Source organism: Narcine bancroftii, chromosome 9 (assembly GCF_036971445.1).
Source record: "Narcine bancroftii isolate sNarBan1 chromosome 9, sNarBan1.hap1, whole genome shotgun sequence".
In the NCBI taxonomy this organism is placed as follows: domain Eukaryota; kingdom Metazoa; phylum Chordata; class Chondrichthyes; order Torpediniformes; family Narcinidae; genus Narcine; species Narcine bancroftii.
The window spans coordinates 116,450,768-116,470,156 of record NC_091477.1 but is presented as its reverse complement, the minus strand read 5'-3'; the positions used below and the strand labels follow the sequence as shown (position 1 = coordinate 116,470,156).

General features: G+C 41.7%; 1 protein-coding gene across 4 annotated transcripts in view; it reads right to left on the bottom strand.

The window, feature by feature from the left end:
• The window catches only part of rnf13 (ring finger protein 13), a 163,956-nt gene extending 145,500 nt beyond the window's left edge, over window positions 1-18,456 (bottom strand). Inside the window, exons 1-3 of one of the 4 annotated variants that reach the window (XM_069897424.1) lie at window positions 18,373-18,456; window positions 6,126-6,260; window positions 1,637-1,717 (exon numbers count right to left, since the gene is read on the bottom strand). In XM_069897424.1, the coding sequence (XP_069753525.1) occupies window positions 1,637-1,717; window positions 6,126-6,239 (195 nt within the window). In that variant the 5' untranslated portion in view covers window positions 6,240-6,260; window positions 18,373-18,456. Of the gene's footprint in view, window positions 1-1,636; window positions 1,718-6,125; window positions 6,261-7,342; window positions 7,460-18,372 lie in introns of those variants that run through there. The other 3 variants (XM_069897421.1, XM_069897422.1, XM_069897423.1) reach the window with 3 other exon arrangements.
• Between the last annotated feature and the right edge of the window lie 933 nt (window positions 18,457-19,389).

Below are 19,389 nucleotides of genomic sequence, written 5' to 3'. Positions count from 1 at the left end.
GGTGTCCAACTACATATATTACTCAAAGTGAAGCCCCACTAGTGCTTCTGTAGAAAACTAAGACATAGGAGTAGAACTGGCATATTCAGCCCATCAGTCCATAGAGCCATTCTATCATACCTGATACACTAAACCCATTTCAATCCAATTCTCCCACCTTCTCCCCATAGCCCTCCAGTCCTTTCTTATAAGGATTCTACTTCCATCTTAAAATTATCCAATAACTTGGCCTCCCCAGCCATCCGCAACAAATTCCACCCTCTGGATAAATAAATTATTCCTCATCTCTGTTCTAAACTACTTACTCCTGTAGCTAAGCTTTGACTAAGGTAATCCATATATCATTTAACTACCTTATTGATTTGCTACTCTAAGAACCCATGAAAATATTGTTATGAGGCCAGAGGACCCCAAAACCCAGCAGCAATAGAAATTCACCAAGACAAATGGTTAAACAAAAGTTGCTTTTAATTATCTGTAACTGAACCCGCTTCTAATTCTAAGTTCACGTATATGTAATGTGTATACGAGTTCAACAAAAGTTCTTTGATTCATAATCCAATCTCACTTCTCACTCCTCCAAGTTCACTGGTATCAGGCAATTCTTACTGTGCACAGAATTTAACATTTATGAATTTCATCAGGCTTTGGTGAATGAAAGGTAAATGGTTACCCCTCAGGAAGGTTTTTGTCAGTTTTCAGAGAGATTTGTGGCTCATTGGACAACCATAACTGATCCCTTTTGATCAGCCATTTCAGTGTCTTGCTGAAGAAACTTGCCCCATCAGGGTTTTCACCACAGAGTTCCTTTTTGTTTCCCTTATTTCAAGTGAAACATTATGCAGCCAGTCCTCTCCTCTTGTATGGACCACAAGAGCTTTGACCAGGCTGAACTAAGAACTCACAACCCGTCTTCAGATTGGGGGTTTTCCACAAGCTTGCCAGCTTGTCCTGTTCCAGTCCCAGCTACTGCTGCTGAACTCTAGCACTGTAGAACTGAATTCTCTCTCTCAGAGAAAACCACATGACCCTCTTAAAACAGCCAACTGCACTCACACAGACTGCAGCTCCGGACCTAATCTTCCGAGTTCGTTCATCTGTTGTCCTTATTGGCATTCTTCAAAGTTTGTGCAAAGGCACTTGGAGCCTGAACTGTCTGGCTTGAGCAGAGCTCTGGCATTTTAAATGAGATCTGTTATGAAGTGTTTACACTAAAAAGCGTGCCACAATTTATCTCCTTTAAAACATATCTATATACAATATAAAGTATAACAATCCGTCACAATATACTCCAATGTTCCACTATTTCTTCTCATGATGTCCATCCTATCTATCACATTGGTTGAAATCAAATGCATTTCCTCACATTTTTCTGGATTAAATCATAAAATCTGAGGGAACTATAGCAATGATACCCCAGTTTCTTAGACTGCAGATTTTCACCTGTAGTCCAATAGAAGAATCTTCGGTCCTCAAACCTACAGCCGAATAGATGCAACAAGAAATGGGAGCTTCTCCAAATATTTCAAAACAATTCTCGGTGTCCGTGATCTGACAACTGGGCTGAACCAATGCTATACATCATTTGGATTTATCTATTGCATTCAATGCGGTAACATATCTTTTTTTTTTTTACCTTCAAACCATCTTTAGGAAGGCGGTAGCCAAATCTTGATGGGAGATCATCAAAATTCTGCGTTCGATTATCACTGGAATACTAAAATAAATACAAAGAATTAGAATCCCAGGTAGTCAAGCTAACAATTACATTTAGCAGGAACACTTTAGTCTGTGTCATATGTTAGCCCTGCAATGACATATACCAAAGAATTTACAGTCAGTTATCTTTGCAATATCAACTTGCACACCACAAATTCTCAAAAGCATAATTAAAGGACGAGTATTGGCCAGATTTCCAGGAAAATGTATCAAATATCTCAAAAGGGCCATGAGATTTTTTGATCTACCTGAAAAGTGGTTCGTGAACATCTAAAATGGTGATAAAAATTCTGCAACCTTCTTTTACAAATTTATTGCAATGCACAAAAGAAACTCAGACCACAACGGACACCACTGTCAAGGTGCCACGTGACCTGCTGATTTTCCCCAGCACCTTTGTACAATGCACTACAATCACTGCATTTGCAGTTTATCTCTTTATCAATGTATTCGTGAATCATTATCAAAAGCTATCATTTATTTTTAGCTCTCTGATGGACAGTTATTTTTTCCTTATAACTTATCCCACTCAAATTTTGTGGATTGAGAGCTGGCTACAGAAGCAAAAGCCTCTTCGACATGCGGGGCATGTCTTCTTTGGCTTGGCTTCGCGGACGAAGATTTATGGAGGGGGTAAAAAGTCCACGTCAGCTGCAGGCTCGTTTGTGGCTGATCAGTCCGATGCGGGACAGGCAGACACGATTGCAGCGGTTGCAAGGGAAAATTGGTTGGTTGGGGTTGGGTGTTGGGTTTTTCCTCCTTTGCCTTTTGTCAGTGAGGTAGGCTCTGCGGTCTTCTTCAAAGGAGGCTGCTGCCCGCCAAACTGTGAGGCGCCAAGATGCACGGTTTGAGGCGTTATCAGCCCACTGGCGGTGGTCAATGTGGCAGGCACCAAGAGATTTCTTTAGGCAGTCCTTGTACCTTTTCTTTGGTGCACCTCTGTCACGGTGGCCAGTGGAGAGCTCGCCATATAACACGATCTTGGGAAGGCGATGGTCCTCCATTCTGGAGACGTGACCCATCCAGCGCAGCTGGATCTTCAGCAGCGTGGACTCGATGCTGTCGACCTCTGCCATCTCGAGTACCTCGACGTTAGGGGTGTGAGCGCTCCAATGGATGTTGAGGATGGAGCGGAGACAACGCTGGTGGAAGCGTTCTAGGAGCCGTAGGTGGTGCCGGTAGAGGACCCATGATTCGGAGCCGAACAGGAGTGTGGGTATGACAACGGCTCTGTATACGCTTATCTTTGTGAGGTTTTTCAGTTGGTTGTTTTTCCAGACTCTTTTGTGTAGTCTTCCAAAGGCGCTATTTGCCTTGGCGAGTCTGTTGTCTATCTCATTGTCGATCCTTGCATCTGATGAAATGGTGCAGCCGAGATAGGTAAACTGGTTGACCGTTTTGAGTTTTGTGTGCCCGATGGAGATGTGGGGGGGCTGGTAGTCATGGTGGGGAGCTGGCTGATGGAGGACCTCAGTTTTCTTCAGGCTGACTTCCAGGCCAAACATTTTGGCAGTTTCCGCAAAGCAGGACGTCAAGCGCTGAAGAGCTGGCTCTGAATGGGCAACTAAAGCGGCATCATCTGCAAAGAGTAGTTCACGGACAAGTTTCTCTTGTGTCTTGGTGTGAGCTTGCAGGCGCCTCAGATTGAAGAGACTGCCATCCGTGCGGTACCGGATGTAAACAGCGTCTTCATTGTTGGGGTCTTTCATGGCTTGGTTCAGCATCATGCTGAAGAAGATTGAAAAGAGGGTTGGTGCGAGAACACAGCCTTGCTTCACGCCATTGTTAATGGAGAAGGGTTCAGAGAGCTCATTGCTGTATCTGACCCGACCTTGTTGGTTTTCGTGCAGTTGGATAATCATGTTGAGGAACTTTGGGGGACATCCGATGCGCTCTAGTATTTGCCAAAGCCCTTTCCTGCTCACGGTGTCGAAGGCTTTGGTGAGGTCAACAAAGGTGATGTAGAGTCCTTTGTTTTGTTCTCTGCACTTTTCTTGGAGCTGTCTGAGGGCAAAGACCATGTCAGTGGTTCCTCTGTTTGCGCGAAAGCCGCACTGTGATTCTGGGAGAATATTCTCAGCGACACTAGGTATTATTCTATTTAGTAGAATCCTAGCGAAGATTTTGCCTGCAATGGAGAGCAACGTGATTCCCTTGTAGTTTGAGCAGTCTGATTTCTCGCCTTTGTTTTTGTACAGGGTGATGATGGTGGCAACACGAAGATCCTGAGGCAGTTTACCTTGGTCCCAACAAAGCTTGAAAAACTCATGCAGTTTGGCATGCAGAGTTTTGCCGCCAGCCTTCCAGACTTCTGGGGGGATTCCATCCATACCTGCTGCTTTGCCACTTTTCAGTTGTTCGATTGCCTTATATGTCTCATCCAGGGTGGGAACCTCATCCAGCTCTAGCCTTAGGGGCTGTTGAGGGAGCTGGAGCAGGGCGGAATCTTGGACTGAGCGGTTGGTACTGAAAAGAGATTGGAAGTATTCTGACCATCGGTTGAGGATGGAGATCTTGTCGCTGAGGAGGACTTTGCCGTCTGAGCTGCGCAGCGGGCTTTGGACTTGGGGTGAGGGGCCGTACACAGCCTTTAGAGCCTCGTAGAAACCCCTGAAGTCGCCAATGTCCGCGCTGAGCTGTGTTCGTTTGGCGAGGCTAGTCCACCACTCATTTTGGATCTCCCGGAGTTTGCGCTGAAGATGGCTGCATGCGCGACGGAAGGCTTGTTTCTTCTCTGGACAGGACGGCTTTGTAAGGTGAGCCTGGTGGGCAGCTCGCTTCTTTGCCAGCAGCTCCTGGATTTCCTGGCTGTTTTCGTCAAACCAGTCCTTGTTTTTCCTGGAGGAGAAGCCCAGTACCTCTTCAGTGGATTGCAGTATGGTAGTCTTCAACTGATCCCAGAGGGTTTCAGGGGACGGGTCCGTGAGGCGGGTTGCAACGTCGAGCTTTGCTTTGAGGTTTGCCTGGAAGTTTCCTCTCGCTTCGTCTGACTGCAGTTTTCCAACATTGAACCTCTTTCTGGGGGCTTTATTGTTCCTGGGCTTTGGCTTGAAGTGAAGGTTGAGCTTGCAGCGAACCAGCCGGTGGTCAGTGTGGCATTCCGCGCTAGGCATGACCCTGGTGTGGAGCACATCTTGTTTGTCACTTTCTCGCACCAGGATGTAGTCCAGGAGGTGCCAGTGTTTGGATCGGGGATGCATCCAGGTAGTGTTCAGGCTGTCCCTCTGCTGAAAAAGGGTGTTTGTAATGACAAGCCGCTGTTCTGCGCAGAGCTCCAACAGGAGGCGCCCATTGTCGTTGCACTTGCCGACGCCATGCTTGCCCAGGATTTCTGGCCAGGTTTCTGAGTCTTTGCCGACACGAGCGTTGAAGTCGCCCAGGATGACAACCTTGTCGGCTGTAGGGGTACGTTGGATGAGGTTGCGCAGGTCGGTGTAGAACTTGTTCTTTTCTGCTGGTTCCGCCTGGAGGGTTGGAGCATAGACACTGATGAGGGTGATGTGACGCTTGTTTTGAAGTGGGAGTCGCATGGACATGATTCGGTCCGAGAGGCCTGTCGGAAGGTTTTCGAGTTTGGAGGCAATGAAGCTCTTGACCATGAAGCCTACACCAGATAGGCGTCGTTCATCCGAAGGCTTGCCAGACCAGTAGAGTGTGTAGCCCGCGCCGCGTTCTTGGAGGCTGCCTACATCTGCCAGGCGGACTTCACTGAGAGCGGCTATGTCGATGTCAAGTCTGAGGAGTTCATGTGCAATGAGGGCAGACCGACGTTCAGGTCGATGGCTGTCAGTCTTGTCTAGCATGGTTCTGATGTTCCAGCATGCTAGCTTGAGTTTGTGAGCATCTTTTGAGGGGGAGGACGTGGACCTGTCCTCGGGCCTGCGCAAAGGAGCTTTTAGGTGGAGTGCAGTGCGCGCAGTACTGGCCCCACCCTTTACACCCATGGTTCGTGTGCCGTGGCCAAGCAAGCTGGGACGTGGCAGCGAGGTCCTTGGGTCGTAGGTTTTATATCGGAGTGGCCTTCTCCTATGCAGGTTTATTACCCGGGCTGCGGGGCATGTACTGCTTGACAAAATAAGCAGGTTAGCACCTTATGGAAGTAGAAATGTTGCTTCTGTGGGACAGAATATTTGGAGGGCAGGTCCTTAATTAAAACCACTGCAATACTACCCAAATTCAATGGAACAGATTATTCCTCCTTTCGAACTCAGTCATTAGTGCTATTGACAACATTAAAATAGGGTAACCCAATACAGCAAGCGAGCAGAAATACCAACAACAGCCAGATTATTCTCTTTAAAAATTAACGCAGACATTGCATTAGTTTCTGAAATTTAATGCAAAAATTATCAGATAATTCTTATTCAATTTATTCATTTTTTTTATATTTAAAAAGGCATACTTACTGCTATAATGTCACCTTCCACAGGCCACAGATGAAGTAAAGCAACAAAATACACCATAAAGCTTACATGAATCTGCGAGGCAGATAAAATCAATAACCCCAATGGCAAAATCATCTTCAGAAATGGTTGCAATACCTATTCAAGAAAATTTAAAAAAATATATGAAATATTTGGACACACCATTCATAACTAAAGCAGCTCATTCAGACATAGCAGATGTCAAAACATTACTGTTCAGTGGAAAGAGGTGGTGTGTGTTTACATTGTGGGAGTCCAGTCAGAATGAAGTGGAATGTAAAAGAGATTGCAAATGAGCATTTCAACAAAGTACTGTTGCAAAATTTAATTCAGCAATCAATTCAATTGAACAACAAATCATCCAAATAAGATTGCTTGCCAAGTTTCCAAACACAGTACAATATTTTTCCAAAATGCTTGGGACTGGATGAGTATTGGTTAATGGCATTTTTCGGGTAACTGAGCAACCCAAGTAGCATCAGCACAATACTTGCATCAGCCGTCGCCGATCCCAGACACCTCCTCACTTACACCGTCAAACCTGCCCAGGAGCCCGTGGTCCCCGCTCCAATCCCCAGCACTCCCCACCACCTTCACAGAACCTGTCCAAGGTCCCTGCTCCAATCCCAGACACCTCCCCAATGCAGAACATGCCAGGAGACTGAGGTCCCCACTGCATCGCTGAACCTGCCCAGAAGCCCGAGGTCCCTACTCAGATCACCGACACCTCCCCATAGCCATTCCAGAACTTTCCTGGGAGCCTGAGGACCCCGCTCCAATTCCCTACACCTCTCCACTGCCGTCATTGAACCTGCCCGGGAGCCCAAAGTCCCCACCACCACCACCCCCACCCCGGTCTGACGCTGCCGCCAGCGCCCCCCCCAACTCAGTCTGGCACTGCCAAAAAAATCAGCGTCTCCCTCCCCCCCCCACCATTACCCTAATGTCCCCAGACTAGATTTGTTCTGACACTGGCTCTAAGGACATTGAAAGAGAGAGGGGTGGGAGTTACTGGAAACGAGAACAATCTCTCCATTCACTGTCTGACCAGCCAACTTCCTACAGTCGCTCACTGATATCACCAAACTGGTGCTAACAGTGAATCAGAGACCCACATGAGCACGCCAGGTGAAATTTTTTTTCCAACTTGTGACTTCATGTTGATGCCAAAAAATTTTTTCAGATAATCAAAAACTTACTGTAGAAGGTTTACTCTTCAAATATTTAATGGATCAAAAACTTGTCAGTTTCAAGAATAATGCACCAAAATTTCCATTTATTTTTGTAATGTTGAATCAGAATCAAGTGGTTGAAGATTCTGTAAAGAACAAACACAGGCTCTATTCTCGCTGCTACCATCAGGAGGGAGCTATGTGCCACAAGACTTGCACCACCAGGTTCTACCCCTCCAACATCAGATCCTCAACAATAAACTCAGACTTATTTAAGGACTCTTACACTTTATTGCTTTTTCCTCCCTCTTTGTATTGCAGTTGTTTACGTTTCTTTATTTGCTTACATGAATCTAAATGATAATTCTACCTCACCTGCAGGAAAAGAATTTCAGGGTTGTAGGTAATGTCATTTACGTACTCTGACAATAAATTTGAAATTTGAAGTACCAACAGCGTCCTTTAGCTTCAAATACAAGGGCTCCATTTATAAATCAAATCTATGAATTTTATATTTCTATTGATTTGAGCAGAATGAATAAAAAGTAATAAGAATAAGGCATTGATCAGAATGACAGGTAGTTGTCAGCTCTTCCCATTGACAAAAAGCACTGAATATTTAACAGTGCAATGACTGGTAGTAGAGACATTTCTGAGACAGGAGGCCTATGACCAAAGTTGATGGTCATCTATATCAGCTATTCTCAACAGGAGCCGTACGGCACCCTTGGGCGCAAGGGGGAGGGAGGGCATGGACTGAAATCACACAAAAAAAATTATGTAGTTAGTAGGAGTGAAGTACAGAAGAAACCAACTAAATTTGATTTCACAGGAAAGAAGGCCCATAAACTTTAAGCAAAGTCCTAAGGTGGCCATAGCCAAAAAAGCTTGAGAATGACAGATCTACATTAACAACTTGGATAACAATGCAGTGAGCATGGTTAAGCCGTGTTTCTCTTGCTTCTCTTTCTCTGACCGTAAGGGGTGTTTCATGCAATTTCTGCCAATGGCAAATCTGTCTACCTTAAGGAAAATTAAAACAAATTCCATATAATATTGTACTGTCTTTATTACATGACAATAAATTGAATCTTGAGCAAGTTTGTGGATGACACTAAAATTGGTGATATATTGGTAAGAGAAATTATCAAAAATTATACGAGGATCTAAATGAACAGGGAAAGCGAGCCAAAGAATGGAAAATGGAATTCAACTCTGATAAGTGTGAAGTGTTTCAATTTGGTAGGTTAAACCAACTAACCAAAGTCAGAAGGACTGGTAGAGCCCTGGGGAGCGTTGCAGAATAAAGCAAGTTAGGAGTAGAAGTACACAGTTCCATGCAACACTGGTAAACAGAGTGATGAGAAAGGCTTTTGGCACAAGTGTCTTCATCAGTCAGGGCACTGAGTACAGGAGCAGAGACATCTTGTTACAACTTCACAAGAGGTTGGTGAGGCTGCACAGTTTTGGATATCATTAAGTTGGAAATAGTCTCGACAATGTTAAGAGGCTGGTAGGTTTGAAATACAAGGAGAGCCTCGATAGGTTGAGACTTCTCTCCTTAGGACCTGGAGCTAATGGGGTCTTACAGAGGGGCATAAAATCATGAGAGACTTGGATCAGATACAGTCAAAGCTTTTTTTCCCCCAGTATAACTCTGAAGAGATAATTTTAAAGTTCAGTCTCAGAAAGCTTTGTGTTGAAACTCAAAAGTCTTTACTGCTGTTCAAAGCAATTATGAAGTATGAAGTATCAGGTTTCTTTAAATCATTGCTCAAAAGCAATAATGAAGTATGTTGAAACATTAAGCCATCAGACCTCTAAAACATGCAACTTTCTTTCATAGAGCAGTTCTCAGAGCAATGTTTCTTCATATGAACAATTTTTTTCTCTCTTGCATGGAGATTTTGGAATCTGTGTTCCACACTATAAATCTATCCTCTTTTCCAGAGATAGCCAAGTAGCTATTTTCTTCCATGATGATTTCACAAACCCAGACAAGGGCCGAACGAAGTGTCCAAACTGGAAAGGACACGGTTGAACAGCCCTCTTTTCTTAAAGAGACAGTCAGAAATGGTTTTCCTCCTTCAAAAGCCACTTATTCCTGCAGTCCCCTTTTTCCAGGAGTAAAATCTTTTCTGATTACTGCATCTTCAATCCAAAACAATCAGAGACAGTGAAGTGGCTCTTTATTCCTACTGATTTTGTTATCTCCTATGATAAAGATAATAAATACAGAACATCCCTCCCTCTCCCTCCATAGAAGCTGCTATTTTTCAATCCTGTCTTACTCACAGGATAGTCAACTTCCTTCTGGTTTCATAAAAATCTCTGCTTCCAGTAATGTTTCTGTCTGAAATGTCTCATCATATGACATTATCACAGATTGTTTCATTTCTCCAAAAGCATGAATCATGGCAGATGACCCTTTTTCATGTTACTTCCAAAGTCAATTCACATGTATATGCTGAAAGCGTCTCTTGCCACTTAGAGCCACTTCAAAAGTTTGAGTCTCCGATTAAGTCTGCAGACCATTGAATTAAAAGTCCTATTTGTTTGGACCTCTGTCAGCAGAATGCTGTGTCTGTACACAAATGCTTTCAAGCCAACAACCATTGTTCTTAAGTTTCAATTACAAAACCACTTCAGCTCTCTGGCTGTTTTTCCAGATGTGTCAACTCTGAGAGCAGTTTCTTTGTGTAAAGGTCTGTGGTGTCTGTGTGGCCCTGAATCCACCCAAAACTAACTTCACTAAGAAATCTATATTTTATTACTAAAGATTTTAACTTTAAATATTAATATTAACACAAATCGATTACACTGGAAACACTCAGCAGGTCAGGAGGCAACCAGACTTAACATTTCATGTCAGAGACCCATCATCAGAAAATAACGATTTCTCTTTCCACTGATGCTGCTCTACCTGCCAAGTAGTTCCAATGTTTTCTATTTTAGACTTCATGCAATTTTCTTTAAAAATTGTTCATTTGAATAAGGATTCAGCAACCTCAAAATGTTTGCCTTCCTTTACTGAATTAATATGGTTTTACATTACAGGTGTTTTGAAATCTGTTTACATTTTTAATTTTAGAAAAACATTTTCAAGTATTTCTATCATGGAGATGTAGAAATGGAAAAGGCATTCCATAGTACAAGTGGTCAGTAAGATGAGGAAGATGACCAAGGTCATTCTGGATTCCGCAAGGTCATTCTGGATTCCGCAAGGTCATTCTGGATTCCGCAAGGTCATTCTGGATTCCGCAAGGTCATTCTGGATTCCGCAAGGTCATTCTGGATTCCGCAAGGTCATTCTGGATTCCGCAAGGTCATTCTGGATTCCGCAAGGTCATTCTGGATTCCGCAAGGTCATTCTGGATTCCGCAAGGTCATTCTGGATTCCGCAAGGTCATTCTGGATTCCGCAAGGTCATTCTGGATTCCGCAAGGTCATTCTGGATTCCGCAAGGTCATTCTGGATTCCGCAAGGTCATTCTGGATTCCGCAAGGTCATTCTGGATTCCGCAAGGTCATTCTGGATTCCGCAAGGTCATTCTGGATTCCTCTGCTCATCAATTGTGGACTACATATCAGAATGGCCATGTCAACTTGCATGCGACCTGTAAAACTACAGCATCAACTGGCATCCCGCTGCAGGTAAACAAGAGCCAAAGGGCAAGTTGAGCACTCTCCAGCGCACGAGGTGTTTCTGCCTCTATGGGTGCTACCTAACCAGAGCATTTCCAGAAATGTTCTTGTCTGAGATTTTCAACTTTTTAAAAAAAAATGTTACCTTTGGGTAAAATATTCAATGTTTTCATCCTTCAGGAAAAGTCAAGTGTCAGTCTCGATAAATCTTTGCACACAAATCTCAGGTGTGGAACTCTAACCCACAAAAAGGAAGAAGGGTAGTTGAAAATTAATTACACAACTTGATAAAATCTTACTATTCTCAGACTAGATCATGCAAAAAGAAAACATGAAAGCTGCAAACCCCTGCATTTATTTAGATCAGGTTTGAGTTTGAAATCCTACTTGAAAGTCAGTGCTTCAATACTCTAAGGTACAAGCCTAAATTTATTTTGGACAGGATGGTAAAACATAATATGTTTCAGTCGTTGAATAAAGTCTCGTCTCCTGTATTTAAATTTCCAGTGGGCAAGCTGTAAATAAAAATTCAAAAGTTCTGCTTTTATGTCATATCTAAAGTTTTGTTTATTATATTTTACAAATTCACCATTTTACTTGATCACATGGAGCAAGTTCCCACTAAATCAATGCAAAATGAAGTTTGAATAAAAAAAGTTCTATAATTTCTTAAAATGTCTTCCGTCTATTCAAGCTAGAAAATAAACAGTACCAATTTTTACATCACACCAAAAATGCAAGTCAATCTTGAAAATTCATCCTCTAGAAGCTCACTTAAATTTCTCCTTTAAATTAAATGATACAAGTCTAGAGTTTTAGAACCATGAGGAAATATGTGTACCAAACTAATGACATGGAGTTCATGTTTCACTCGAAGGGGAGAGAAAGCTTAGAGTATTGATACTATGCAAAGTCATATTTAAACCATCCTTGGCAGCCAGCTATTCCTAAAGCTCCAAATTACAAATCCATATGTTCATTTTCAAATCCCTACCACAACACATCTCAAAGACCTCCAAGAAAAAAAAATCAAACAAAATTTCTGAGAGTGGCAAGGCAAAATCCATTCTGAAAATGTTGTCAGAATGTATTTCTATGCATGGAGAGTGGCTAGTTTTTCATTGTTGTGGAAATATCTTCATAATTAACACGTTCATCCATCTCACGCCATGAAGTGCCAATTGTTGTCACAAAATTCACAGATCAAAGACATACAGTACATCCACCAAGAGCTCCTTCCACTCTTACCATTTTTTTTTGTTTATTCCATCTTCGCCACAAGACCGCCTTCACATTTTCTAAGCCACAAGACTTTCAGTCTTCACATTTCTGAATCATTATCTTTCTCCTTCCTACTACAATCCCATAATTTCATTTCACAAAATCCACTCTTCTATTATTGTTTTAACTGTTCAACTTTTGTACCTACCCTGCTCATTGATTTAAGCAAGTTGACACATTTCACAACATAAAAAGGAGAGTTATCCAAATGCAAGCTGATGAAATGATACAACGGCCAATATCAAATTTCCTTCCCTCCTGACATCAACAGATTAGCCTATTGGCACCAGCCACAAGGCATTGCAGACTCTGAAGAAGCAGAGGTCAGGTGCAGGAAACCAGAAAAACTTGGAGACCCCCCCCCCCCCACCCGGTTTGAGAAGGAGAAACAGAGGAGACAACCCACTAGTCGGTGACCACAGCAGCGGTCTAGTAAGGAGTTCTGCAGCTGAAGAACACATAGGTGGCAGACTGTTGGCGACTCGAGGCAAGGAACCCATGCAAGCTGCAGACAACTGCAATCAAGGGATTCACATCAGGCTGCAAACTGCTGGAGAATGGCTGAAGGGAAGGGTACCAGGTCTTAGAACTGGGATGCAAAAGGGTGCGGAAGGGTTTCTGATCATCTTTGTGGTTCGGATCTAGAGCTTGGGCTGCTGATAGTTTGGATTAGACCAGTGGTTATCAACCTTTTTCTTTCCACTCAGATAATAAGGGGTTGCTTAAGGTGGCATGTTGGTGGGAAGGGAAGGTTGAGAATCACTGCTCTCGACCCAATTGTTACTGAAATATTTGGCTTGAGAAAAATTGTCATTGGCCCATTTCCTTTGGAGTTATGAAACCGAGCACATAATGAATCAAACTTTTTCTTTCCACTTACATACCACCTGAGGCAATCCCTTACTAATCACAGAGCACCCAAGGCATAGGGAATACTTAAAGTGGGATGCGGGTGGAGAGAAAAAGGTTGAGAACTACTGGACTAGACTACATGGCTGTGGAGACTGCAGGAGCACTGGAGATGTATCCACAGACACTCGGTGACTCTCAGGGGACTCTCTTTTGCTTCTATTTCTCTGACTGAAAGAGACGCTTCAGGCAATTTCTGCCACCGGCGAATCTGTCTGCCTTGCAGCAGACAAAAGCAAATTCCATGTAATATTGCAGTTTTTATTACAATAAAAGAATCTTAAATAATTAAACTTTTGTCTGCTGTAAGGCAAGCAAAATCCCCATGAGCATTGCCCGGCACACCTCACAACAGGAGAAAGAGAAGCAAAAGAGAGTCCCTTCAGAGACACGCAGTGTCCACGATCCACCTCCAGTGCTCACATAGTCTCTGGAGCTGTGCAGACTCCTGTTCAATCCATTGGCCAGCTGTGTTCCAGACATGAGGAACCAGACATGACCAATGCCCTCTTACCATTAATTTGGCCTTGAAAGAGTAGCAGAGGCAAGACGTTCCAATATTTGCACCAAACAGAACCAACACAGATTTTGATCAAGTGAATAGAAATAGTGTCGAAAGGAGAGTTCTGAATTTGAAGGCAAAAAGATCTATGTCAAATTATGTTGCACAATAACCTTAAGGTGATGACTTTTTTTCTATTGCAACATAGAAGCTTTAGAGAGCACCATTTTCTAGTTACGGGGGCACAGTTTTAAACATGCTCATTTCAAAGGAAATCCACCCCCAAAATATATTTTCATTTTGGTGATTACAAGAATGCAACAACTAGCACTCCACTATTTTCTGAGTTGGCAAATCACTCATTACAGGATCCATTAACCTTCAATCTCATGTCCAGAATTTAAAACCAATGGCAGATATTTCTCTTTTCTTCTCTCAACTTCCCAGATAGAAAACCTTAAGATCAATTAAAAGTCTACTGAATTGGAGTGACACAATTAGCATAGAGGACAACGCAATGCGGTTACTGAACCAGAAACACGGGTTTGAATCCTATCCATCTATAGAGTTTGCACGTTCTCCCTGTGCCTGCGTGGGTTTTCCTGGGTGCTTTGGTTTCCTCCCACCTTTCAAAACAATCAGAGGTTGCAGGTTAATTGGAGGATTTGGGCGGCATGGGCTCGTGGGCTGAGAGGGCCTGTTACCAGGCTGTACGCCTAAATTTAAATATACAGATGCACACAACTGCCATGGCCACACCACAGTCAGAACTTGTACACCTCATCGCAACGCACATGGAAGTCACAGGAGGGCAATACTGAGCTCAGCAGCCTTGCATCCAGGAAGCACAAGAGATTGCAGATGATGTCATCTTGGAGCAGAAAGCAAACTGCTGAAGAAGCTCAGCAAATCGGACATCAGTTGCGGAGGGAAATTAATTGCTGCCATTTCAGGTTGAAACTCTACATCAGAATCCTTTATTAATTTATTCAGTTAACCCACCCAATACTCGTACATGGTTAAAAGACACCAATGCTACTCTCAGAGCAAGAGATCATGTCTGGAAAAGAAAGAAACCTGCAAGGCCATGAAGGTACATAGTTGGATAAGACCATGCCCTAACAAAACCCAACAGGAAATCTGATGTTGGCACTTCTTACGAGAGAGAACTGCCCGCAGCATCGGAAGCTGAATTTGCCTGACCCAACTCTCAATGTTGGATCTCATCAATTAGAAGCGATACAAGTTTAACAACCGTTGGTTTGGACTAGTTTGAAAACTAAAAATCTAAAAAGATTTCAGAACCAGCTGTATTAAAGCCTGCAGAAATCATTTTCCAAAAAAATGATAATCATGACTAAAATATAAATTATACAATAAATGAAAGGAAAAAAAGCTAACAAAAACCAGAGGCATGTTTGATATTCTGGATTAGTTCCTGAATATATTAGTTAGAAAAAAAATCACTAAGCCAGTATCCATTTCTAATTGTCCTTGAAGAAGTGCTGAGCTAACTTTTTTGAACTTCTGCCACCTCGCTGGTGAACGAATTCCCAGTGCTGTTTAAGATTTCGCCCAGCAACATTTTCTTGGTAGACTGTTGTATTTATACCTTGTAGGGTAATCTGAAGGTGCTGGTGTTTTCAGTGTGTTGGTTACCTTTATTACACATTCAGGTGATCATGTAAGTATTCTGGGTGAGTATGTGCAGTGCATGTTGTAGACAGAATCCACCGTAGCCACTATATATCCATGGTGGATGGAAATGAATGTTCAAGATGGTCAATGGGATTCAATTAAACAAGCTGGTGTTGAGCTGCTTGAGAATTGTTGTTGCTGCACTCATCCAGGCAGGTGAAGAATATTCCAACATGTTCGAGGAAACAGTACAAGAGGAGCTATGGCAGCAAGGATAGAAAATTAATAAACAGGAAACAGTAATGACAAATGTTGGTTCTCACTTTCGGAGGGAAAGTGCTAATGGAGTTCAGGGGTCAATCCTACAGCTACTGTTTTCCTTTATACAATATTGACGCACATCCAAGCGTTATGTCCATTTCTCCCGATGATACAAGTATTGGAGATATAGTGTTATAAAAAGGATAGTAACAGACTTCAAATGATACAAACATAGGAGGCTTACAACTTCCAAACTTTAAAAATTATTATAGAGCCGCACAATTAAGATACCTATCAGATTTTTATCAAACAAGGGAAAAGCCAGATTGGACTAGATTAGAACTAGATAAAATAGGGGAAAAGATACCTGAACACATATTATATAAATGGGATGAAAAATTGGTACAACGTAGGAGTTCTCCAGTATTACATCATCTACTCAATATTTGGAAAAAGATTCATGTAGAAAGGAATAAAACAAATTACCAATTACCAAAACTAATATTGACACAAAATCAGTTACTCCCTTTTACAATAGATAACCTTTCCTTTAGAGAATGGGAGAAAAAAGGGATCAAAAGAATAGAAAATTGTTTTTCAGGAAATAGATTATTATCCTTTGAACAAATGAAAGATAAATACAATATAACTCAAGATACAGTGTTGGCATATTACTAATTGAGATCCTATTTGAAGGACAAATTAGGAAGCAGTCTGAGTTTACCAGAGGGAAGTAACTTTGAATATGTGATTACAGATACAATGATAATCAAAAGATTTATAACAAATATGTATATTAAACTGCAAGAAAAGGAGAATGAGGAAACAAATGGTAAAACTAAACAAAAATGGGAAAAGATTTAAATATAAAGATAAAAAAGGAAACATGGGAGAAGTTATGTTCTGGAACGATGAGAAATACAATAAATACGGGGTTACGTATGATACAATATAACTGGGTACACAGGCTATACATTACACCTCACAAGTTAAATAAATGGGACCCAACAGTATCTGATAGATGCTTTCGATGTAAAAAAGAAATGGGAACAACAATTCATGCAATCTGGACATGTGAGAAAGTAGAAAAATTTTGGGAAGATCTAAACCAAATATTAAATAAAATTACAGAAAACAATATTCCAAAAAATCCAGAGATCTTCCTCCTAAGTAACATAAAAAACAAAGAGTTTGGAATTGATTTGGATGGTGCACAAAAAAGATTTGTTAAGATAGCTCTAGCCATAGCAAAAAAATGTATTATGTCAACCTGGAAATTGGAAGATAATTTGAAAATACAACAATGGTATATAGAAATGAATAAATGTATTCCATTAGAAAAAATAACATAGTTTAAGAAATAATATTGAAATATTTGAACAAATATGGGAGCTTTACATGAAACACAATAGAGAAAACCTACCGGGGACATTCACTACCTAAATTAACGAAAGGAGAAGGAAATGAAAAGAATTGACTCAGTGGAATTTCTTGTTTATTTTTATTGAATGACAACATTGTTTGACTGGTTTAATGTATCTTAGATTTTGTACTTTAAATGGATGGGGGGGAGGTAGGGAGGGTGGGATGGGAGGAGGGGGGGGGAGAAAATGACACTGTATATATTTGGAAAGGAAAATGTATGTATCATGGTCAATGTGGTTTATGGTGTGAAAAATAAAAAATTTAAAAAAAAATGATACAAACATTGGAGATATAGTTTTATAAAAAGGATAGTAACAGACTTCAAGATGTAAACATGTCAGCGTGCAAGGTGTTTTGTAGGAATATTACAGGCTTTCAGGTTTCCACAATTGGAGAAAATATACACTGGAAAGTACAGTTCTGGAAGGGGCACAAGGACATAAATCTTGGTGTATATTTTGAGAAAAAGAGCCAGGGCTTTACAAATGAAAGCATAGAGAACAAGAGCAAAGAAATCATAATGAACCTTAATAGAAACTAGTTCAGGTGCAGAAAGTCTTTAGGAAAAATGCAAATGTTTGAGAGAATGCAGGAGATTTACGAAGCAATTCCAGGGATGAGATTTTAATATTGTGGCCGGGCACAAGTTTTGGAATAGACAAATTTGTAAAGTAAGCTGATACTAGGCATTGAAAATTATGAAGAGCATAAACTGAATAGAGACATTGATAGAAGGCTCAGAAAGAAGAACAGAAAAATGGTTAAATCAATGCAAGAAATGAAACTTATGGATATATGGAGGAGGAAACACCCAAGAGAGAAGGAATTTTCATATTATTTAGTAGAAACAAGAACAGAAAAAGATGGAATTACCTATTTGTTTTTCTCCCATATAAATTTCATAAGTGCAAATTATATTCCAGATCTCAAATTTTTGGGTAGTGATTGTGAATGTCATAAGGGCCAATTGTGGAAACCCGAAAGCCTGTAATATTCCTACAAAACACCTTGCACTCGATTTTCAATGAAAGGATGTTAAAGAAAATTGCTCATTACTACAAAGACTACCAATTAAGTATGTTGTTGACTGATCCCACTGAAGCACTGATTTGTTGAACAATCTTCAATGTAAATCAGTTATTACTGAGAGTTTTGTATTACATCCACCAGGGATATTCCCATTCTCATGATATTAGTTACAGAACATTTAATCTAATGCAACACCCAAATACTTGGATTTGAAATAGAACACAAAATAAGAATGCCACATTGAGGGATCTAGTACTATCAAAGTTCTAAAACAAAATGTGGAGACCACTATCTTTGCTGCATAGAAACTCCACGTACAAAGATCAAAAAAGATAGGAGCCAGGATGGAGCCCTAATCTGATATTCACCTTTGTCCTGGGTAAACTTGTACCTCTCACTTTGTTCGTTTTAGATTGGTCACAGTGTTTGAGCTACCGAAAGAAAATAGAAAAAAGAGAGCAGTTCAGTTTATACAAATGTTTATTACAAATTCAAAAGCTGATTTCAAACTACAATATGCTAGCCCTTCCCAACTATACTCATCAACGCCTGGACTGGTCCCAACTGCCGAAGCGAGGCAACGACTGCACACTTGTAGTAGGTTGTCGGGGCGCTGGTAGCAGCTTCTCCACCTCCCTCGACCGGGACGTCAGCTGGACTCTAGAAGTTCTTCTTCTTGCTGAGAGATGTTGCCACCTCTTGGAGAGTCTCAAACTTCAGCAGCGGGACCATGGCTTATATTACCCAAAAACTGCTTACCCAAGCACCTATTCCCAGCACAGTAAGAAAGATAACCGAGCAAGCTAGCATGCCTGGCTTCTATCGAATAACGTAATTTTCAGCTTATAACTTTGAATATAATGGTTTATTTTGCATCAAGGCTAGGCCTCTGACAGACTGTGACCAAAACAAGCAGGAAGATTAAATGTTCTTAGTACACAGATGTCCTTTCGTCAGATAACTGCATCTCTGGCCCTCGGTGGAATTTAGTTTATGTCTGCTGATTCTAAAAAAAACAAGCAGGTTCTCAGCCCTGCAGAAGCAAAGGCTGCAAAAGTAAAAAAACATGGTTTAAATCTTCTATTACACCATCCTTTCTCCTGACGCTCTAACTGCAGATCCTCACCTTTAACACCTGCCCATCCAAAATCATGACAGCGGAGCCTCTGCTCATCGCCCACCCATCCAAACTCCCGACCGTAGATCTTCGACCCAACGCCTACCCCTCCAAAATCTCGAGTGCAAGTCCTCGGCCACACATCTCTCCCCCCCCCCACCGTGCCAGTCCATCTGATCTTCCAACCACAGGCCTTTGCCCCAAAGTCCGTCCATCCAAACTCCCAACTGCGGATCCTCACTCTGATGCCACATGAGCTACTGTTGCT